At 35.9% G+C, this 23764-nt stretch overlaps 3 protein-coding genes across 6 annotated transcripts; all 3 read left to right on the forward strand.

The window, feature by feature from the left end:
• Positions 1–5213: 5213 nt before the first annotated feature.
• On the forward strand, positions 5214–7377 carry LOC113781279 (protein ODORANT1). The gene is made up of 2 exons (XM_027327187.1): positions 5214–5532; positions 6386–7377. The coding sequence occupies exons 1-2, from the start codon at positions 5270–5272 to the stop codon at positions 6948–6950; spliced, it is 828 nt and encodes a 275-aa protein (XP_027182988.1). The 5' UTR covers positions 5214–5269; the 3' UTR covers positions 6951–7377.
• Positions 7378–13118: 5741 nt separating this feature from the next.
• LOC113779793 (MICOS complex subunit MIC19) lies at positions 13119–17018 on the forward strand. The gene is made up of 2 exons (XM_027325513.1): positions 13119–13309; positions 16017–17018. The coding sequence occupies exon 2, from the start codon at positions 16040–16042 to the stop codon at positions 16586–16588; it is 549 nt and encodes a 182-aa protein (XP_027181314.1). The 5' UTR covers positions 13119–13309; positions 16017–16039; the 3' UTR covers positions 16589–17018.
• Positions 17019–17763: 745 nt separating this feature from the next.
• Positions 17764–21275, forward strand: LOC113781130. 4 transcript variants are annotated; one of them, XM_027326988.1, is made up of 4 exons: positions 17764–17867; positions 18489–20201; positions 20676–21020; positions 21108–21275. In XM_027326988.1, exons 2-4 carry the CDS (start codon positions 18536–18538, stop codon positions 21131–21133), a joined length of 2037 nt encoding a protein of 678 aa, XP_027182789.1. In that variant the 5' UTR covers positions 17764–17867; positions 18489–18535; the 3' UTR covers positions 21134–21275. The 4 variants fall into 4 exon arrangements, with proteins under 4 accessions (XP_027182789.1, XP_027182790.1, XP_027182787.1 ...); XM_027326989.1 differs by having other exon boundaries at positions 21134–21275; XM_027326986.1 differs by having other exon boundaries at positions 20676–21275.
• The last annotated feature ends 2489 nt before the right edge of the window (positions 21276–23764 follow it).

Here is a 23764-nt window from a genome sequence, read left to right on the forward strand (position 1 = left end):
CACCATAAAGTGAAAGATTGATTGTTTAAATTCATAATAAGGGTTGATCTAATCCTTGAATCTAACGAGCTTTGGTAGCTTAGAGATAAAACAGTGGAATTAATTCAATTGCTACTCAAAAAAAGTCTCAAATGGGATTCATTTGCATTCATTTTCTTGACTTTAAGATGTCTGTTGGTTTGCTTAATGACGATTGCATTACGTACAAAACACATCATTGAGTCCTTGGCACACTAATTAACAATTCTCTTCCTTTGTGGGAAGTAGGAACAGTTAATCCCCTGCCATTTTTTTTTAGTTTATTATTATTATTATTTTTTTTGGTGGGTAATTTTAGTTCGATATCTGTACTTTTGATTTGTTAGCTCACGTGTCGCTTTAAATGTGCTTCATGATGGTGCTTAAGGCATAATGGTGTTAATCTTGCCCTTAAGACTCGCTTTCTGCTGTGCTATAACCACAAGTGGAGACATTTCTTAGGATTAGAAATTAATAAACCTTCACGATGCCGATTAAAGTGGTAAAGAAATGAATAATTGCTCTTAGAATGAGTTTAAGCATTTCTTTGCTTTGGTGGTAAGTTGTATCCCGGGGACAATTTATCTGCGTTACTTTCTATACAAGTAGAATGGAACAGAAGTCAGCTCAAATTTGCTCCCATAAGTTTCCGTCTGTTGGTCCAAATGAAAGTGAACGATGAGCAAATTTAGGCGAAATTTTTTTTCTTTTTTGGCTTCCGAAATTGTTCTATAAATTGTACAATTTTCGATACTTTGAAGGCAAAATAATATATTTGTTGTCACATTTCTAAAAGCTTAGAGTATAATAATATTCGTTCACAACTCCATATGTATCTAAAGCGTTTAGATAATATGTCAGACTGGATGTCACTTGTTTTGGGATCAAGTTTATTTTGAAAAATTCCTAATCAAACGCTGCCATTTTGTCCAAAAAATTAGAATCTATCACGCAATTTTGCTTAGACAACATGTTTTCAGAGGGAAAAAAAAAGTCCCATATGAGAGACCTACCTTAATTCCATTACCTTAATTCAATTTTTCACACTGACTAGCTTGCTATAGCATTAATATACACCGTTCTTCTTTCTTATCCTTCTCTAATTTTCTATTATTGCATCACAGCTCAGATGACCCAAACCACCTACTTGTTTTTGTACGTGGCGATGGTTTTAATTTTTTAGAAACTTTTTTTCTACCCCAATTTGTGCTTCTAAAAATTTTCTTTTCTGATTTACCTAGCTATCATATCCCCCACTTAATTATCATGTGCAAGTTTTTTCCCTCTTATGCAGGGGCAAGAATGGAGTTGCGAGCATATATTTGCCGTGCAAAGGGCAAAAACGCTCAAGAATCAAGATAGGTCATAATCGAGGGTATTTATTGTACTAGACAGCCTTAACAAGTATCGCCAGCCGCCTTTGACTATTAGAATTGGAGGGTAAAATGAACATAAGTTGGAAAGGTACGACTAGCCCTTAATTTTGGAGGATTGATGGATCATGTGCAAGTTTTTTCCCTCTAATGCAGGGGCAAGAATGGAGTTGCGAGCATATATTTGCCGTGCAAAGGGCAAAAATACTCAAGAATCAAGATAGGTCATAATCGAGGGTATTTATTGTACTAGACTGCCTTAACAAGTAACACATGCCGCCTTTGACTATTAGAATTGGAGGATAAAATGAACATAAGTTGGAAAGGTACACGACTAGCCCTTAATTTTGGAGGATTGAGATGATTGGAGAGAAGCAAATATAAGTGAGAGATTTCGAATTCGAATCCTTTCACTTACACTAAAAAAAAAAAATTCAAATTACAGAAGAGCAAATGCTAGTTAAACATACAAGTGTTACAAATTCATCCCCCTTTTAACACACTCGTCTAGCATTCAAACACACTCCTCCTATCTAAATGTTTATCTCATTTATGTGCTTATTCTCGTTAGCAATAGTCAGTCCTAACCCCTTACTGATTCTTGTCTCTTCGCGATGTTGCGATTGTGAGCTTTCACCGGCTACAGTGATGACATGACTTCAACATTTTGCAAACAGTTTGGCCATAAAACACTAAATTTACCAAACAATACTAGTCCAATTCTAAATTGAACTCATCCTTTCTGTTCCGTGTCGGGTAATAGTCATACATGTTCCATTATTTCTTCTCAATGCTGGCGCTGGATTAACAGAAGACACTTGTATAAGTACTAATTAGTACGTAATCTCAAGCGTATTATCCAGAAGTATATATATATATATATATAGTACTCTGCATGGCATTTTAGGTGTCACCAATTGTTATACGTACCTGCCCAGGTACGTACTCGTTACACCCAACAATCCATACGTGGCTGATGATGATTCATGTCGTTCATGTTCGAGAAAATTAGAGTTTCACACGTGGGTTGCTCGTGAATGTACAAGCACATCTTTCATTTCTGCAGGTTTGCGAGCAAATTGCATGATCTGAAAATCTATCATCTACGATAGTTACTTGAACAAATTTAATATTCACAGGGCAGGTCCAATGTTCACCCAAGAGGAGACGATTAACCTTCCTTGACGGGAAAGCATATGTGTTGGAACCAAATCTATAATTGAACAAAGAAAATACGGAGTGGTTTTATTTTATGGTGCAAAATGCAAATGCTCTTTTTTGTTTTTTTAAATGGTGCAAACGCTCTTTTTTTAACTTGAGCGACTATTCCTTTGACCTCAAGAGTCAAGACAGATAGCAATCAACCAAAACCGAGAGCCTCACAAGTTCTGGTCTGAATCAGTGTTGTCCTTGAGGTGTAAATAGATGTACATAAATTGAAGTAAGGTATGAATGAGTAAGATTGCGATGTAAAAAAAATTACTTCATTTTTAATTGGATTGAAATAGAACTTGTGAGGGCCGTGATCCCTTTGTTTAACTTTTGCTTCTTGTGCTGATTAAATAATTTTTCTAGAAAGATCGAAAAATCTAAGGTTTGTTGTTACTTACCTGAGATTAACAGAATGGACTTTTGAGTACGCAGTTGAAGCACACGGTCCACAATTATCAACAACACACCTAAGCCTAGACGCACAAGTCAAAAACCAAGCATTTGGGCAACTACCTGCCCCCCCTTCTTCTCTGGTTATGAACAGATAATATAATGTATTACAATTTGTGTCTAGTAATGATTTAGGCATCACATAGCAGAAATCTAAGGAATTAATTGTCATACAAGAAATTATGGCACGTATCTGTCCATCTATTGGTATGCCCATCTGGCTTCTCTGTGAAGAACACTGAGACAAGTCGAAGCTTTGCCTCAAACTTTAGCCCATCCAATTTTTTCATGGGTTGGAGAAAGATAAGCATTCATGAGGGACACAATTTGTTCGCTAATCCGATTGGCTAACCTGAAAAATAATTGTATTGGAACAATCCAGAGTTAAGCTCTGATAAGGAGACAAATCTGGTGGCGCATGCCATGATTGATTAACAATGTAATATGGTCCACTTCAAAAATTTATTGATCCATTACTCATACCACAGGACAACGTAATTAATTGTCTGTCTCTCTCTTCTAAGACATGCACGGTTACGTATAAACTTCAGGTGTATACTAACTACAGTATTCAGTGGTCTAGCATGCCCTATTTTTAGACGCGAGTTTATTTTTCATGTTAACTAGTATATATTTTCCACTGAAAAATAAATTGTGTAAGGAAAGATGGTAAACCAATTATTCATCTGTAGAATTACTTGATAAGGCGGCCCTGTTTTGATCAGGGACTGTTATTCATCCGTATCTCAAAAGAGAATGAAAAGGTATATTTAGTCGAATTAAGTGTGAATTCTTTTCCCTGCTCGGTTTTGCAGATCATAATGCTTAACTTTCCAACATGATAATTCTAAACAGTAAATTCCTTTTATTAATGTAGCAGAAAATTTGAACAATGGATTCAAAATCCAACAAACCCATTACGACTGTGAGAAGACGAACTGCCCCTGGACTATTATAGCTAGACCTGTTTGAAAAATTAGGCTGATGGGAAACGCAAATACTCCACTAGCAAGCCACTTTTCTTTATTATCAAAATAGCTAGCCTGGTCTCCAGCTGCTATTGATCTCCTGTTTCTGATCATTTGTATGTACTTGGGTAACATGAGAAATAAACGTTATGTTTTCCGCGTCTTATTTCTTTCAAATCTCATATTTCTCACTTCATCTTATGATTTTTCATACATGTATTTTCAGTTCTTGGCGATACTGATCATGATGTCTAGCTACACAAAATATAAAGGCCGGGCTCCATTTTAACAACACAAAATATGTAGGACAACAGCATAAAGCAAGTCAATATGGACACCGAAATTAAAGAAAGAATTGAATATGGTAGTACGTAGATTTTGCAGAACGACTAATTGAATTCATGATAGATTGCTTGCAATTTATTGCAGCAGATTAATTGAGTTAATAAATTCCTGATTTCTCCCAATTGTTGAGGGATAATTAACCTCAGAGTTTGCTGGAACTCCAAATGAAAAAGTTTTCCCGGGGGGGTTGCCGGACGTCCAACTTTCAGGCTTACTTGTTAGGCCAGGGTGACTGTAACACAGAGGATCCCGGCCGCCAAGAAACGGACACGTAGACGTGGTGATGACGAAATAGGTGATGGAATGGTTGAGTAAGAGTGCAATGAGGGAGTGGTTTGTGTAGGAAAATGGGAAGAAATATTTTGGGGAATTGCTTAGATGTAGCTTTGTGTTAGGGTCACCCCTTTTATCAGTTTCACTATCATCACCACCACCTTTGTCTAGTGTTTCTAGTCTGATTTCACCAGAACAAGATTTTAGTTCATCTGTACTTTTCAATAAACCAATGGTGGGCCATGGAATCCCTCCCTCTTTCACCCATTAATTTGTCCATATTACTATAGTGTAATATATTTAAACATAATATAACATACACTACTATTTGGCAATATATATATATATATATATATATGAATATATTTTATGAAAATTTGCTAGGATGGGAATAGGGGAAGGTAAGGCAACACCTTTACACAAAAGTTGGTACCAGTATATATAGGTGGGTAGGGGACATTTGAGTCTTAGCAAATTTTCGCTTCATCATATGATCTCATATCATATAGCATATGCATATTGGGAGACTAGCTTCTTCATATATATATATTCCATTGTGATTGGTGATCAGAATAGTAATAGATAGTATTCATCTTGGCTTGGCTAGTAACTAGCTTATAGGTAGCGGTCATGGGGAGACAACCTTGCTGTGACAAACTTGGGGTGAAGAAGGGGCCATGGACGGCCGAGGAAGACAAGAAGCTTATTAGCTTTATCCTTACTAATGGCCAATGTTGTTGGCGGGCCGTGCCCAAGCTCGCCGGGCTTCGCCGCTGCGGCAAGAGCTGTAGGCTCCGGTGGACTAACTATCTTCGGCCTGACTTGAAGAGAGGCCTTCTTACTGAAGCTGAGGAGCAATTGGTGATCGATCTTCATGCTCGTCTGGGCAACAGGTTCCTGCAGCATGTTTACAATATTATTATTATTAGCGTCTTGAATTCTTTAGGTGCATTATGATTAGCATGCATGAAGTCAAGATTCACGGTTTGCTCGCAGCAAAATTTTTGTTTTTCTGTGGTTTAAAACAAATTTTCACTCGTTATCTTGACAAACAAAAATGGTTTCATGCAACTATTTTGAGATTTTTTTTTCCTTTAAAAATTCTTTTACAAATTGCATCATCTTTAATTTGCATGTCTTCTTCACATGTTTTTTTTTTCTTAACATTAGTGACTAGTGATCTAAATAACAAGCTAGCTAGTACCATGAGTAAAATATTATTGATTCAATTGAAAATATTTTAGATAGTTTACTTTCCATGGAAACCAATGAAAATACGTCAATTATGGCCCGGTTCAAAAGTTTCATTTATTGTATAAACAATAAAGTCTATGTAGTAATGATGGATGTCTTATTACAGCAGATTTTTGGGTCTTATTACAGCCAATCTAAAGAAAAACATCTTTTGCTAGAGGCATCAACGTCTGGTTTTGCCTGCCTCTTGTAAGCTAGTGGAGTATTCTGAGTTACTCTTTTAGCTAGCCAACAACTAGCAAATAATAAAAGTCTTTATTGTTACACTTTTAGTATTATTCTACATGCATATGTATCAACTAGTTCGTCATATGATGTAGCTAGGATCAAATTTTAATACATGCAGGCCACTGTTGGCCGGCTTCAAAATCAAGTGTTAAAATTATTTTAACTATGCAGAATTTTCTTCCATTAGTAGGATTCGAAACTATTAATTATGTTAGCAACTTCTTACGTCACATGATTGATTTTTTTTTTTGTTTATTCATTTAGGTGGTCCAAGATTGCTGCACGACTGCCCGGAAGAACTGACAATGAGATTAAAAATCACTGGAATACTCACATCAAGAAAAAGCTCCTCAAGATGGGAATTGATCCTGTCACTCATGAACCACTTCAAAAGGAAACTAAGGTGGCCGAAACATCGCCTGATGCGGAATCAGAGAAGCATCAAAAGCTTGAATTGCCAGAGATAAACAGTGGCAGCACTATCAGCGCTAGTGCCAGCTCGGAAGATCAGAACTCTTGCTCTCCGACCGAAAACTCATCCTCCGATGAATCCCGTTTACTTGATAACATTCTTGAGAATGTTTCTGATTACGATCCATTGATAAGTTACCTATTGGAGGATGAAGCACCCGTAGTTGATGCTCCATGGGAATTTCCAGCTGCTGCACAAAATTTTGATAATCCTGCAGGGATGCCATTGTTGGATGACAACTGTTCGTGGCTATTGGATTGCCAGGATTTTGGCGTTCATGACTTTGGGTTCGATTGTTTCAGTGACATGGAAATCTCAAATGTGTTGAACACCATAGAGATGGGGAACAAGGAGTGAGCTGTAAATTTACCAAGCAGCTGGGGGAAAGAGAAGGAGAGTAATCATGAAAAACACAAGAAAAGAAAAACCTTTTAGTTTGCTTAGTGAACATGTTACACAACAAGTATCATGTCTGCCTCAACCTAATTAGATCCTTAGTGTAGAAGTAATTTTGTATGTAATCCTTAGCATATCCTTAGAGGGTTGTCAAGTGAAACCTTGTTTCTTAAGAGGTTTCTCACCAACCATACCAAATTAAGAGTAATCAGCAATGCCAAGACTGAGATCCAAAAATGTGATGTAATTGGAAAAAAAAAAAAAGAAAAGAAAAGGAAGAAAATCGCTGTTGTATTCCTGTGTAAAAATATGGGGACACAATCTAGGATCAAAGGGCTGATGTGAATATGATACCCTTTGTTTGTATATATATCATGCCATGTAATTATGTTGGACATTATTAATAAAGATAAAAGTTCATATGTCATTATTTTGCCAAGCTTTTTTTTCACAAGTACGTGGCTTTGAAGTGTTACTTTCAATCCCCATAAAATGCAAATGGAAAACCCCAAAAAAAAAAAAAAAGAAGCATTGAGTTACTTTCAATCAAATATAGAACTTTTCTTACAAGCATGTGTGTGTACCGCCATAGAGTGAATTTATTGTTTTTTTAAAAAAAAAAAAAAATAATAATAAGCATTGAGAGTCTATTTTTATGTCAATTTAATGTATGTTAAATCCTTTATGAGTATAATCCAAGTGACTGACAATAAAATAGTTATGGATAACTTAAAGTCTAAAATCAAAGATGGTCATGATTGAGTGAAAACTAAACTCCTGAATAATGCGATGATATTGATATAACGCAACATACTAAAGAAACTCAAAGTTTCAAGCACTGCATAAATCGTGAAGCACGCTGCTGGCTGCTGGCTGCTGGCTGCTGAGCATGAATAATGCTCTGTCGCGTCACCCTTGCGCAATTAAATTCCCAAGTGTCAATTACGCTACTTATAGCACCTTGCCACTCTCAACTACTACTACTACTACAAATTTAGCCCCCAGTGCTCTTCCTTTTTTTTTTTAAAAAAAAAAAAAAAGAAAACAAATAAAAAGAGAAAAGTTAATGTGAAGCAATATTCCATTAGTAACAAAAAGAGAAAATTAAATTAAAGAATTAGTGCTACAGCAGGTTGTCTTACAAATATATTTTTCACTCATTATAGGGGAAAGAGTCATCATGAACTTGCATTTTATCTGCTTAATTAATATAATATAGCTGCTTGTCTTCATGTTATCTTCTCCTTTCCTTCTTGTACTTATTAATATATATACACGGACCACGGGCAGGAACGGTTTCATCCTAGCGATTTTGTACATTTTGCACACGACGTAACTTTGTTTTCACACGGCGTAACTTTATTTGCACAAAGTGTAACTTTAGAACAAATTTTTGTGGGCCCCACACATATTGTTAAAAATGAGATACAAGAAGTGATTTAGACCATATAATTTTTTTGGACCAAATCCTGGCCGTGCACTGTTCAGGGACGGTATGACCGTCCCTGCCCGTCTCCATATATACACACACTCACTACTGTTAAGGAACTGATACTGTGCACCAACGTATGGAATTAAAAAGTGGCCATGGTGGTACAGCCTAACCGTCCAAGATAAAGTCTCCAGCTTAGGTTACTTCTATAAAGCTGTAGCCTGCTATAAGCACTTTCTTTTGTCCTGCACATCACATAGCTTCACCATGAGGCATGAGAATGCCACCACGGTTATCTTATTTCTTGATTCTGATTTAGTACTATTTATTTTGGCATGGTTGGCTCAATAAAATAGTGCATCCACTTAGTTTAACTTGTCATCTTCTCATGATCGATGGGATTGTAAGAGGGATTGATCAGGAGCTGGATGTTCCTTTTGGCACTAAATTCATGCCAAGATATATACTAAATAAAACAGAGATGCCAGCCAATATGATATGATATGATATACTAAATTCATGCATATATATACCTGTTCTAACGGAGTCCGATGAATGATGATGTTTTTGGAGCTCTTCCTTGTGAATGATGCTGTTGAAATTTCAGTGAGCACACTACTCGCACTCATACTAAATAATTTATGTCAACATATAATCTTTTGGAAATTATAAAAACCAATTTTCTCCATCGGGCTTTTGTCCTTAAAGTTTCTGTGGAAACAAAGAAGTTTAAGTGCATTGTTCTCCAAAGAATCAGACATTTCTTCACCCACTTACAATTTCATTTCAAGAATTAGGGGTCAAAAACTTTTTATATCTGAATGTGACTAACATTTCTATGACGACAGAAGATACTTGTCTTGATCATCTTCAGTTTTTGAAAATTGAGAACGCCTTGGCGGCTGTTGCAACATCTTAGACATGCTCGGAAAACAGAAGGAATCAATCTTAATGTGCTGCAAAATCAGTGATTCACCGGAAGCTAGCATAAAACATCTAAAGATTTTTAGCTTTGATGTCAAGAAATAATCACAATCTTCACAAGATTATGCTCCAAAAAAAAAAAGAAAAAGAAAAGGAGATAAAAGATTTGCGTCATGAGTTGTATTGATCGGATGCAATTTATCTTTTCTACTCTCTAGACAACTTGGGAATTTACTTTGCCTTTACTAGCAGTACAATATGTCTTCCATTTTAATTTGCATTGATTGATCAGATTGTATGTCTTTTCATTTCCAACCATTTTAAATGAGGTTGACACATTAAATTATACTCATCTTTTTTCAATAATTTAAACACCAAAACAGCCAATTGAATATATTGCTTAAGCGTTCATGTCGACGCTTTCTCATGTAACACAAGAAAACATTTGGGAGCGTCAAATTCTCTTGCTTTCACTATACAACTGTTTCGTACCATAAACTTGCAATCATGTTCTCATTTATCCATATATCTCTTCGAACTCCTCATCCGGAAGGCTGTTCAAAAAATTAACCAACGTTTTGAAAATAAAATTTGGTAGAGAAAAAAACACTTGTTGAGATACTTTAAGGGAAGTCGTCTTTTGAAGTGAAAATCAGTTGGCCAAAATTGACGAAGATGAAATGAAAACTGCCATATGATTTAAAAAAAAAAAACTTTCGATTAAGGAAAACGACTATCAAGTTAGTTAGTACAACTGATATTAAACTAGAATTTTTACTGAACCGAATTGTTTGCAAACATGTTCATGTTCGCCTCATTTGAATTCAAAAAAAAAGTTCGATTGTTTAATAAACGGATCGAGTTCGAACACAGTATTAATCTTGTTTAATAATTGAGCTAGACACAAGCCTATTCGCAAACTATTCTAATAGTTCGTGCACACATGTATAATTATAAAAATAAATATAAATACATTTAATATTATGAATATATATAATATATTTTACTAAAACTTAATCATACATAAATTAGTTATTATTTGTTTTATTAAAATCAAGAAATACAATTAAAATTATTCTACATAATATATTATTTACTAAAATATAATTAAATCATCTCCAAAATCAAATTCAAGTTCGAGCTCAAATTCGAAATCGAGTTCGAATTCGGCTCGTTGAAACTAACAAGCAGAGCTCGAGCTCCAACTCGAATATTCACACAAATAAATGAATTAAATTTGAGCAATACTTATAATTTGTTAATATTTGAGCTGAATTCTAACACTAATCATATGACATAGGACTAGAGCTTGAACACTAAGGCCTTGTTTGGACTGCAATTTTCTAAAGAAAAATTGCTACGTTTTTTCTGAACACATTTTTCAATCACCTTTTTACCTCACATATATCAAATCGCTACAGTCATTTTTTTATAAAAAAAATTCTAAAAAAATACAATCCAAACAAGTCGTAAGCACTTGGCTCAATTTGACTCGTTAAAAGCTCTAATCAAGACCCTCAAACATTGATATAACTAAGGAAGGCCATTTCATCTATCACAAAGGTGCTCATTCATCATGTAAAGTTGTGGAAAAAGATGGCCCCCCGCCAATAGGAAGAGGATTAATTAGTTTATGCAAAAAAGCGAACATGATGAGCAGACCCTACATCACGGATTCTCCATATCTCATTGCTGCAGGTGGCTCTCTTTTCAGGCCCTCAAGAACTTGATACCTCAGTAGAGTGGAATGTTGAATCATGCCTATGGTAGCTGGTACTTTTGGGCACTTGGAATATAGTAAACAGTGTTTTAAAAGTTAGACGATGACAATACTGACAATGTTACAGAGTATTTTACTCATTCACTTGATAATGTACAATATAATTTATCCCATTTTATATCCAAACCAATTTTTTTGCCACCTCTTCATTTTGGAAGGGCTCTCTACCAACTTCCACCGACCATATGATCAATCATAGTTGAGAAGCACGGAAGATGGAGGAGGCTATATTATATGGCCAGTCATGGCTTAGTGGAAAATTTGGATACTTTTACACAGAACAAAGAAAAGCGTCCCAGAAAGGGGAAAGTAGAGCAGAGAGAGCAACATGAAGACACGTTAATTTCTTTTTTTCTGGAATCCTGGCTAGTGGAGTTTGTTCAGGATAATAGCACTCACTGTTTAACGTTTATGCCCCTTCTCTCATTTACTCCTACAATTTTGAACTGTTTCTCTGCTAATAGAACTGTCCCTACTCAAACCATTGTTTACACCACAAGCCCTGCTTCCATTATACCAACATATATTTGGTTGAACTCATATAATTTTGGTTGAAATCAAACCTGTTCCCAATGCCAATATCTGCTGGTAAAAGACATTATTCAAGTGATATCGAAACTCTCGATTCGATTCTCAAACTCTCTCTCATTCCTTTACTTGTTTCAATCCTTGTATGCCTAAAGTATCAGTAAAAGTATTTTGGAACACCAAGTACCTTTCTCGGGTAGAAGAGGTTTGCGCAAGAACATCAAAATGCTTGAAGGAAGATCAGTTACGGAGAAGGCCTTTCTAATTATGACAAATGTTAACGGTAGTAATGCACTGCACTTTTTTCTTAATGATATTTTCGCAAATATAAGTAAGATTATTTCCAACACATCAATGCCAGCAAAAAATATTGATCAAATATGAAGAGTTGGGGTATGAATAATGCAAGTGAACTAAACCTCATTTTAGGACTAAAAGAGGAATCAAGCCACAAAATCAATTACTATCAAGTTAAACTTGAATCAGTAAGAGCTTGTTCGAATGTGGTTCATCAATTAATTAAGTTATGCACGATTACATAATCGTAAATTTGATTTATATGTAAAAATTTCATGTTACTTGAGTTTGGCTCTAGTAAAAACTTATTTAAGCTTGAATAATGCAATTTTACTTTTGTTCAAATAAATAAGCAAACTTGATCATTCGAGTGTTAGCTCGATTACACTTGTGCATGCTCTTATAAAAAACAAGGGTGGCAACTTAAACAAGTGAAGTGCCATTACCATCCACAACGTAACTAGTAGCAACATTTAGCCATTTAAGTTTTCTAAGTATATCGATCCAGTTCTTTGTACATGAAAAATTTAACAACATGTATGAAATAAAATCATATAATTAGCTTACTAAGAGAAGTAAAATTGAAACCAACTAATTAATGTTCATTCTATGCAAAATCAAAGTTCAAGCATTTGCTCATAGAAAATTAGAAATAATTCCATGATGTTACATTTTCTAATTTTATAGACTAATCCTTCCTTTCCATTTTGATAGTCCTGTTTTCCTTTTTCGTTTGTCCCAAATTGTAGTCCACTTTCCAATTGAAGAATGTAGTTGCATTTTAATTTTTCTAAAATACCCTTATTCAATGTAAGTTGTTGTTACTATAAACTTACCCTATTTAATAAGAGTTGATTCTTTTTTTACCATCAATTTAAGTTCCCGTAAAGTTGTACTCTAATTAATGTGAGGTTATTTTAGAAAAATAGTTACCTAAATTGATTATTCTAACAAAATTAATTATTTTTTCTTAAATTATGTGAAAAAAATCAGGACTATCAAAGTGGGACGGAGAAAGTATAATTCTAACTTAAAGTTTCGAAACTGTCAGACCAGAATGTCCGGAACTAGGCGGCTTCACAAAAGAAATACTCCTTATTAAGAACAATCTAAAATTTGCCCACGACAATAGTAATAATCCATTTTAACCATTTTCTTTTTACCGTCAGCGATTACTGAACCGACCCGTGAGACCGATGGTTTCTTTCTACCATTTCTGCCCCTGAGCCCTAAACTTCACGCTCGACAGGCTCAGCTCTCGATCCAACCGCCCTCTACGTCGGCGTGATCTTCGGCAGGGAAGCGAAATCAAGTTTCTAGAGTCGTACTAATCGAAGGACTTGGGCGTTGGAATCCGAGGTAGAATTCTAATTGATCGTGCAATTAGCTGTTTGTACGCCATTTATCTGTATATGATCGAATTCGTGTTTTGCTGCACTTGTATTACGTTTCAATCGGTATAGGAAAAGAAGTTGAATCCTGCGATTGTCATAGAATTTACAACCATTTTCCGTCTATGAGGTTGTTAAATTGCTCCTCGCATTGTTCATTTTGTTTTATCGATTAATTTGTGATTCCAATCGGAACAGGATGGGTGGAAGGCGAAAATGAAATTGCATTCACTTTTTTTTTTATCATTTGATTTTTTTTCCTTTTAATAGGCTGCCTTGGTGGAAGGTTGAGGTTGCACCTTTTTTTTTGTTTTAATCAAATTATTGTACATGTTGTCTACTGCTATTAATTAAGTGAACTTGACCTGGGATTAACGTAATTCCTGAATGAAAGAGAAGGATAACTGAAGTTCTGAATGTATCAGTTTGCCTATACTTTAGATGTTTCTGGGACGTTATGGGAACTCTTGCTATCGGGCTTTTGGAGTTTGGAGTGTCTATCATCACTTTTAGTAGCTGTCAGTGTGGTGTGTTTGGTTACTTGCAGTAGTTTATCGCAAGGGATTAGGCTCGAATATTTATTTCTTTTAGAATTAATTGTTGAGTAAAGCTTCAGTTTGCTCTTTGAATGAGAATGTGATAAGGAACTAATGATGTTACAGATAAAAGTTAGATGCATTGTTATATATGTCGTTTGTCAATTTCATTTGGGCTTATGAGGTCCTTAGTAAATGACTGGTATTGTTATCAATCTACTGTGACCAGCTTGTGAATGTGAACAATCTTCTCTGTTGATCTCGTGCTCATCTCTGTTTATGTGAAATTGTGAAGAGATTTAAACTCCTGTATATTGTTTTCAACTCATTGTTAATCCTCACATGCCCCAATGTTTCCCTTTGGGGGGTGGTGCTGTCTTATAAGAATGTTAAAGACTATTAAAAGAAGTGGACTGGTAGTGCATTGCTTATAGCATTTGTTAGGTGAGAAATTCTTTTGCTGTTAAACAATTTTCTTAGGGAGATACATTTAATCATAGTGATCACTTTCATTTGTAACCCCAATCTCTTAAAAGTGTAGTAATAATACTACACATTTAAAAGTGTAGTAATAACCCTAATCGTCCTCTTTCTTTCCTTTGAGGCTTCTTCAAAGTAGCTTATGTAATTAAAGTGACATTTACACGAAATTCAATATGCCAGATTTTCTCCACTACGTAACAGTGTAAACTTAACTACTGGAGAGTGGATCATGTTTCTTTTGAAATAGCGGAAGAATTAGGAAAAACTGCTTAGGAATGGCTTTAGATGGTGGCAGATGTGGTTTAATATATTAAAGCAATTCTGTAATTATCTTACAGAGCTGAGTCTGAGATTGGGAGGGGGAAGAGCTTTGTCGTCAAAATGGACAATCTACAAAACCTTAGAAGGAAGAAATTGCAATAAGTGTTTGCATGCTGCAAAGAAAAACTGCCATTATTTGATAACATATGAATAGTTTTTGAAGCTGCTGCAAATGGAAATAATTGGGCCTCAAATTTGCTAATATATTGCTGATATATATCATGTATAAATGTTAAAATTCCTGGCAACAGGACTGCCAAAACATGTTTGTTATTACTTTTTTGCAATGCTTTTGATAGGGAACTGTTGTTTTTGCGAATTGCAAAAATATGCATATACCTCTGACAACTGTATTCTTTGATGGCTAATATTGCCCATGTTTGGCTTTGATTTTTTTCTTTTTCAGCTGCTTGGTAGGTCTCCTTCTATAGTTATGTCTACTGGACTTGCTGATTGTTCATGGGCCATTTCCTCAAATATTCTTGATTACTCAAAAAAAAAAAAAAGAATCCTATTGAAAATATAAATAGTGTTTTACTATTTTGGTGTATATGATGTTGTACATGTTGACTCTGTGAATGTGAATAAGTTCAGAATATCCTGGACCATTAAGCACAAGTATGTTGTATAAGTTGTTGCAAGCTATATTTTTGTGAAGTTATGTAGTTTTGCGGCACTTGTACTGGTAATTTTTCGAGTTTTGTAGTTTGTATATCATGACAGAAGGCATTGTGTCCACCAATGTTTGTATATCACTGAAATGACTATTGTCTTGTGCATGTAGGATGCTATTTTGCCTTGTCAGATTCTATTTTCTACTACATTCTAGCAGGATTAATGCATATATGCAGTTTTTTCTGGTGTTTCAAATATTTATTGCTTTTATATTGCATTTAGTTTGGATTAATCTGCTGGCCTTGCTTATGTTCCCTCTTTTTTGTAATTCCTTCTTGAAACACCTGCCTGCTAGGAACTTTTAAAATTTTCTGTTTCTGTTTTTGTTTCATTTTTAATTACTTTCTTTCTTTGGACTTGACTGTAGTTGAGAAGTTTTCTTTTGGACTTGATGAAGAAAAAGCCTTTCACCTCTTCCTCTTGCTGTGGGGAGGGGGGAGTTTGATATATGATGGGGACTCATGTGTGCTTATAAAATTCTCTGTCATCAGTCAATTATCCTTAGGTGTATTTGGCCTTTTTTTGCAGTCATAGCTAATTAGCCTTTTGGCTGCATTCCTGCTGAAATTTTTTAAAGATGAATATTGTTTGGTTTTAAAGAGTCAATTTGTGGTTGATGCTTATTTGACACCTTAGCTTGATCTTAAATCTATGTTTCAGGTAATCGTTGAACTTCTGGCATCATGGGGGAATCATCCTTTACAATTCAGATTAGTACCAATTTAGTTGACCAGCTAGCTGATGATAGTGGAAAGCTGAAAAGGAAAACTAGGAAAGCAAAGCCAAAGCTGCCACAGGATGCTAAAACTCCTCAGCAATCCCTTTCTAAGCAAAAGCAGGTCTCTGATGATTCTAAGATCCTTAAAGTGCCACCTGCAGCTGGATGGCCGCTTCAGCCTCCTCTATACTTGCCACCTCCTCCTGTGCAACCTGCTAATGCAGAGTTAGAAGCAATTCAGTCTGTCCTGAAAGAGAGTGAAAATGTTGTGGAGAAGCTGCAAAAGCAGGAGGCCGACATGCTGCAGGAAGTCACTGAAAGAGCTAAGGATCTCCATGCTAAAGAGTTCAAGCTTCCACAGCAGAAGCCCGTGCCCTGTTTAGAGAAGTATGAGGCCTGCCTGAAGTGTTACGAGGAGAACACTCGGGACTCTCTAAGATGTCAATTTTTGGTCAATGATTATGCTGATTGTGTGCGTAAAATTAGGCGGTTAGTCAGCTCAGAGGATAAATAGTCCATGTGAAAGAAGAGTTAATACACTTGATTACAAACTAATTGCAGTTTTCTCGAATCTGAGATTTTGTGGTGCAAATAAAGCATACCTCTTACTCTTGCCCCATGTTTGGGATGGAATGCCTGCCATCGTGCTGCTCTGGGCTCTCTCGATATATCATTTTGCTCCTTAGGCCTTTGATGCACTTTTCTCCCTACTCAGTTCGCGATCTGCCTCAACTGACATTGAGAAGACGATTGTAGCTAATATCTTGTTGTACTAACTAATGCTTGCCATAATGGCTAGCTGCATTTCCTCCCTCTGAACCAACATTTGTTTGATTGAGAGCTCATTCGACTGCTTATTTCTATTTTGAGTTCGTGCATGGCAGTGGCATGTGCTGTTGTATTACGTTTTCTTTTTCCAATGTTTATCAATCCTCCTTTGTATGCGTTTGCCTTTGCCTTTGAAGAGGTTGGAGTAGATGGGGTATACAATAGCAGGGAATGAAGCACCACGACTTGATTGAATCTTGCAATGGTCACAATTTACAGCTTTGCACTAGTACGGAGTAAAATCACGATGTATTCTTTTGCTTCATGCTCGGAGGAAAAAGGGAATCTATGAATTCTTCTCCTAGCACTCCAAAGGCAAAGATAAACTTAAAAGGCAAGCGAAAAAGGCAATGACAAGTAATCCTAAGCAAGTAGGAAAAATATGTCTGCGCCTCGGGTTGGCTCGGCTGGTGCTGGGAAAGCCTCTTTAGGTCCTGGCATCGAGTGGTCGCGGTTCGACTCCTGTTAATGTCTTGTGTCTCTTGGGTGCGGGAGCACAAGCGCACTGGGATTAGTCGGGGCCGGATTATTACTCCGTTGAATTCTGGATACCCACTGTGTCAGTAAAAAAAAAAAAAGTAGGAAAAATATATCTTTTTATTTAAAACTAAAATAAATTAGAAAATTGAGAAAGGATCATGCTAAAAGAAAAAAAATTAAAAATAATAGAGGTGTATGGCAAGAAAAAAGAAAAAAAAAAAAAAAGAAACCCTCCACCAGCATCTGCAAATCTTTGTAGAGCAAGAAAAAAGAATAAAATTCACCGCGCACGCATGCAGCACGTGATAAGGAAAATAGCCGATCTGCACGGGAATAGAACTCCTCGCGACGCCCCTCATTTAATCGGCTTGGCGAGGATAACATACTCATCGCCGTTGTCTTTCATTTCCTCGGCTAACCATACGTCAATTCCTCTCCGACCACCGTCAACGTTCACCCGGCACTTTCTTCTCAACCCTTTTCAAGTAGGTGCTTAGTTCCTCTCTCTGTATCTTACTTTTGTTTGTTTTCCCCTTCAAAGACTTATCTAAGACTGAGCTCCTGAAAACGTTGTTGAAATGCAAATTAAGCTATACGAAGTTCTTTGACAAATATCCTTTCTTGCAATAAATTATTTGGACATTAAAAAGAGCACAACTGTTCTCTTTAATGGCATTCCTGCTTAAATTGATTATTGTGTTATTTTTCCTATTTATTTACTGCATTTGGCCTGGTTTCTTAGAGTTCAATTGGTAAATTTATGGGCAAAAGTGATCCTGCTGGACTATACTTCTTTTCTTGCCTATACCCTGCCTGCATGTTAAGGTAAATTGTTTGTATGCCATGAGTCCTTTTGTGAGTAGGACAATGTGATTATTAGTCAACCTAGTCCCTCTGTTATATATAGCGTTTTTGGCTTTTTTTTTTTTTGTCAGGATGCATTTTATTGAATCTCAATTGGGATGATGCTCCAGCTTTGAGGATGCATACCCGGGAATGTGATGCTTATTACTAGCAAATAGTGTTTTGTTGCATTGGCAAGTTGTATCCGAAATTGAGTAGCTAGACTTACAAATGACGTCTGAATCAAGATGGTTTGTTGACAGGGCAAAACAACAGAATCTTGCATAATTTACTACTTAAATTAAACATAATGGTTCGTGGGAGAGATGCCTGTTGGGAACATTGTGTTCTAGTTGATGCAACTAGGCAAAAGGTTAGGTGTAATTACTGTCAGAGGGAGTTCAGCGGAGGAGTTTACCGGATGAAGTTTCATTTGGCACAGATAAAGAACAAGGATATAGTTCCATGCAGTGAAGTACCAAACCATGTTCGGGACCATATACAAACTATACTCAGCACACCCAAGAAACAGAAGACTACTAAGAAACAGAAGGTGGATCAAGTTGCCAATGGTCAGCAGCATAGCTCTTCAGCTAGTGGTGGTGTCCATCCCAACCATGGATCAAGTGGACACAATGATAGCACTAGCCCTTCTTTGTTATTCCCACGCTCTTCTCCAAGTGCACAACCAACAATTGATAATGCTCAAAACCAAAAGCATGACTATGCTGATATAAAAATTGCTGCCTTTTTCTTTCAGAATTCCATTCCCTTTAGTGCTGCCAAATCAACATATTACCAGGAAATGGTGGATGCTATAGCGGAATGTGGGGTGGGCTACAAAGCACCAAGTTATGATAAGTTAAGGTGTAGCCTCTTGGATAAAGTAAAGGCTGATATAAACGTGACTTACAACAAACTAAAAAATGAGTGGAAAGAAATGGGTTGTACACTCTTGTGCGATTGCTGGTCCGATGGTAGGAGCAAAACGCTTGTAGCTTTTTCTGTTACATGTCCCAGAGGAACATTATTTCTTAGGTCCATTGATATATCTGGCCATGCAGATGATGCTCATTATTTGTTTGATCTTCTTGAATCTGTAGTTCTGGAAGTTGGTGTCGAGAATGTTGTTCAAGTGATAACAGAAAGCACTGTTAGTTATATCTATGCAGGCAGGCTTCTCATGGAAAAATATCCTTCATTGTTCTGGTCTCCATGTGCTTCACATTGTATAAACAAGATGTTGGAAGATTTTAGTAAGCAAGATTGGGTGAACAGAGTCTTGGAAGAAGCAAATACCATCACAAAATACATATACAGTAATGACTCGATTCTTGCTATGATAAAAAAGTTTACTTCTGGAGCGGAACTAATTAGGCCAAAATTTTCAGGAGTTGTAGCTCATTTCCTCTCTTTGAGGTCCCTTGTGATTCAAGAGGATAATTTGAAGCACATGTTCTCTCATACAGAGTGGTTATCATCCTTGGACAGTAGGCAGTCTGAAGCTCAAGCCGTCATTTCACTGTTGCACCTAGAGAGATTCTGGAAGGCTGCCCATGAAGCTGTTGCAGTATCTGAACCACTAGTTAAGATCTTGAGAATTGTAGATGGGGACATGCCTGCCATGGGCTACATATATGCAGCAATGGAGAGGGCTAAAATTAGCATTAAGACATACTATAGAAGTTTGGAGGAAAAATACGTGCCAATGTGGGAAATAATCGACAGAAGATGGTACATGCAACTTCATTCCCCACTTCATGCAGCAGCTGCATTCCTTAATCCTTCTGTATTCTACAGCCCTACCTTTAGGATTGACTCAAGGGTGAGGAATGGTTTTCAAGAAGCCATGATAAAGATGGCTACAGAGGAAAGGGACAAGATTGAAATCACTAAAGAACACCCTATATATGTAAATGCTCAAGGTGCTTTGGGGACTGAATTTGCTTTAAAGGGCCGGACATTGAATGCTCCAGGTATCATTTTCTAAGTGCACTGAATTTATCTAATGATGTATTCCAGAAGCTACTCTGCAAGCAGACTTATCTCATGTGCTATTATATCCTTTGATGATAGGAAGAAAACCTGAATACAATAGGAGAACAGAATTTGCATGCACCACAATCATGAGGTGTCAAGTCCACAAAAAGTTGATCTACCATGGAAAGACCTGAGAAAAAAGAAGTCAAATAAGATATTATTCTAAGATGGAAAACTTGGTGGTTAAAGGGGAAAGGAAAGGAAAATTAGAAAAAAGAGTAAAGCAAAACTAAGTTGAACTTGTCTACATTATGCTGAGACAAAAGAGATGTCCTTTAAAGTTCCCCTATGCTATTGGCTGGAAAGCCCCTTACATATCTCCTTTGTAATTTTTCTATCTTGAGATGTCTTTTGAGCCTATTTGTTCCTTGATGAAATCATCACAAATTGATCCATTTTTGAATCTCTAGGTGATTGGTGGGCTGGATATGGTTATGAAATTCCTACACTGCAGAGAGCTGCTATCCGAATTTTAAGTCAACCGTGTAGCTCCCACTGGTGTAGATGGAACTGGAGTACTTTTGAGAACATGCATAATAACAGACGTTTTAGAGCAGAGCTTGACAAATCCAGTGATTTAGTTTTTGTACACTGCAATCTCTGGTTGCAGGCAATTTCTAGAAGCAGAGACGGCAAGAATAGGCCAATCAATTTTGATGAGGTAGATGTCAGTTCTGAGTGGCCTACAGAATCTGAAGCTTGCTCCCCTCTTTTTGACGATGCATGGTTGGATTATCTTCACCCTGAGAGTAGAGGTAATTCTTTTGCCAATTATGAAAATTTAAATTGAAAAATTTTGTATATTTCCTGTTATTCATACTAGTGATAAAATATGTTTGTAGCTAATATTGCAAATGATGATGAGTAGGTTCAAGATGAGTCTGCCATTGAGTTTTCTAGCTAATGTTTATCCCTAGAAGTGGAGATGTATCAGGTAATGTATTGGTAGCTTATTTTTATACTGATCTTCTGATTAAAATTGAATGTTCTAGTTTTCTGTGATGATATTTTAGGTAAGAGCTGTGACGATATGATAGTGTAAGATAACTTTAGAGCATGTTGAAGAAAGTCACAACTTTATGTATCTCTTCAAGGTTTTATGACAGACAGTTTCTCAAAAGGACAGATTGATATTTAAGAAGTTGTTCTTGAAAATTTACTTTCTTAGACTGCTAAATATTGGTCTTACCTCTAAAAGTTTTGGAGGAAAGTAGGTCCTTGGTACTAAACCACGCTTAGATAAGTGCAAAGGCCAAAGCCAACCTGATGTCGTTGATGTCAAGTTCCATTGAGTAAAAGCATTGACAAAAGAAAAGGTTTGGCTCTTTCTGAAGGAAGTTTTAGTTAACTAATCTCATATTGGCTTCACTAGCTTTGTATTGTACTGAAAAAGTATTTTCTTCACACGGTGATTGTTGGATGTGGAAATGAAGCATGCAGGCCTTTAAAATGATCCAAACTAGGTGAAACTTCCTGTAGCTGTCGAAAAATGGAACTGTAGTACAGCCCTACTTGCTAAAAAACAGTTGACAAAGTGGTGTGCCTCAAAAACCGCTTTCAATATTTTAAGCAGGCATGGGAATCTAAATTGTGCCTGATCTTTCAGTAATTATGGTCAGATTCTAGCCATAGCATAATGATGCAATCTGATATCCTAGGCAGGTAAAGTATTAAAAAGAAAAAATAAATAAAGGTATAGCATTACTCTGGTTTCTTGGTGTTTCATTCGCTGCTAATGCCAGCAACATGTTCTTATTCTTTTACTGTATACAAACACTAGAAAACTATTTTTTGTCAATTGTACGATTTATGAATCTGTTTGGCTTGTCTGGTTTCTGCTTATTCATGGTCTCAACAATTTCTAATTCTGTGTTTTTAAAGTCACAAAGTTTACATTTATATTTGAAACAAGGAAAATCGTTCAAAACGTCCCATGCCACACACATGTTATTCGTATTGCTCAGTTGAAATCAAATAAATATATACATGGATTTAAAAAAAAAATTATTCACACACATGATCAATGAAGGATGAAAAAATTTATTTTGAAAAATGTGTATGATGAAAAAATTCATTTTGTGAAATGTGTGGAATTATAAATCAAAATTATGTAAAATTTGATTTGACAAATTTGTTCTTAAAAAATACGTGCAAGGCACACGATAGATTCCAACTAAAAACTAGTAGGAAACCTAAGTAGGGATCAAATTTGATTAATGTGAATTTGTAAGGAACGTAAAATTACACTTTTAAAAGTGAGGAACAAAAAAAAGTCATTTTACAAAACTATCGTTTATTTCTATTTCTACGTTCCATTAGTTGTGAAATATATACATGAATACATGTAGTTTCTAGTTTTATTGTGAGCTAAGCAACAAAATTTTCCATGGGATCATGTCATGGAATCTCCAATACGGGATCAGCAGGAAAAGTTTTTTCAATCACTTATCCCACCCAGGAGCAAATTATATATCCTATTGGCAAAAAGACCGGCCGATTCCAATATTCAATGATTTGTTATTGAAAGAACAGAGTGGATGAGTGGAATCTAAATCAATAATAATGATCCGTTGAACCATCTAGCTATATGCGGACAACTCAAGATTACGTGAATTTTGTGCTGCTTAACTCTGCAAATATATATAAACATAAAGATATGTTCATTATTGGGACAAAAACATTGTGCACAGTTCCTTCCAGCCCAGAACCCCGCCACGTGGCCAATTGTGGGAGTTGCAGCCTTGTGTTTTTATGTGTATGTGGGAAAATGCTTTTTGTTTTTGGTGTATAAACATAAAGATATTTTTTTTGTCAAAAAAAAAAAAAAATGGATTCATCTATTTGGGCTATATTTTGTGAATGAGTAGTATTTTAGTCTGATTATCCGTTTCCACGTACAGGATTACAACTAACAATAATTTGGAGCGTGATTATTCACATGCCCAGAATATAAAATTTCGAAAGAGACTTATTGCTATTGATGTAAACTTTTTCATATTATAATGCTATTTTAGAAACTTGATTTTTAGAATTATGAAAAAAAAAAAATCTGACTATGCGCCAATGCTTTGTCCTCAAACTCGTCAAATTCTTTTGTTTGGACTATGACGAGTCCCTCACCAAAAACAAACACACACACAAGAAAGATCCCTTCGGCAATACCCTGGCTTTGATCAACAACTTGTGTATTGCCTTTACTCCCTTTTTTTTTGGCGGTATGAAAAAAAGTTCGGATGCTTCGACCATTACTATGAGTTAGGGTATATCTTCGTATCACAGGTTACTTACTGAGTTCTTAGTGGTCACTTGCTACCACAATCTTCACATGTACAAACAAATAATAGCAAGAGCTCAAAATGTGAATCTGTTTAAATAAATTAATAGTTATAAAATATATATAATTATTAATACAATAATACTCATTATTGTTATAATAATATATATACTTATTATACAATAAATTAATAATTATAATATATATACTTATCATAAAATTTGA

This window comes from Coffea eugenioides, chromosome 8 (assembly GCF_003713205.1).
Source record: "Coffea eugenioides isolate CCC68of chromosome 8, Ceug_1.0, whole genome shotgun sequence".
Taxonomy (NCBI): domain Eukaryota; kingdom Viridiplantae; phylum Streptophyta; class Magnoliopsida; order Gentianales; family Rubiaceae; genus Coffea; species Coffea eugenioides.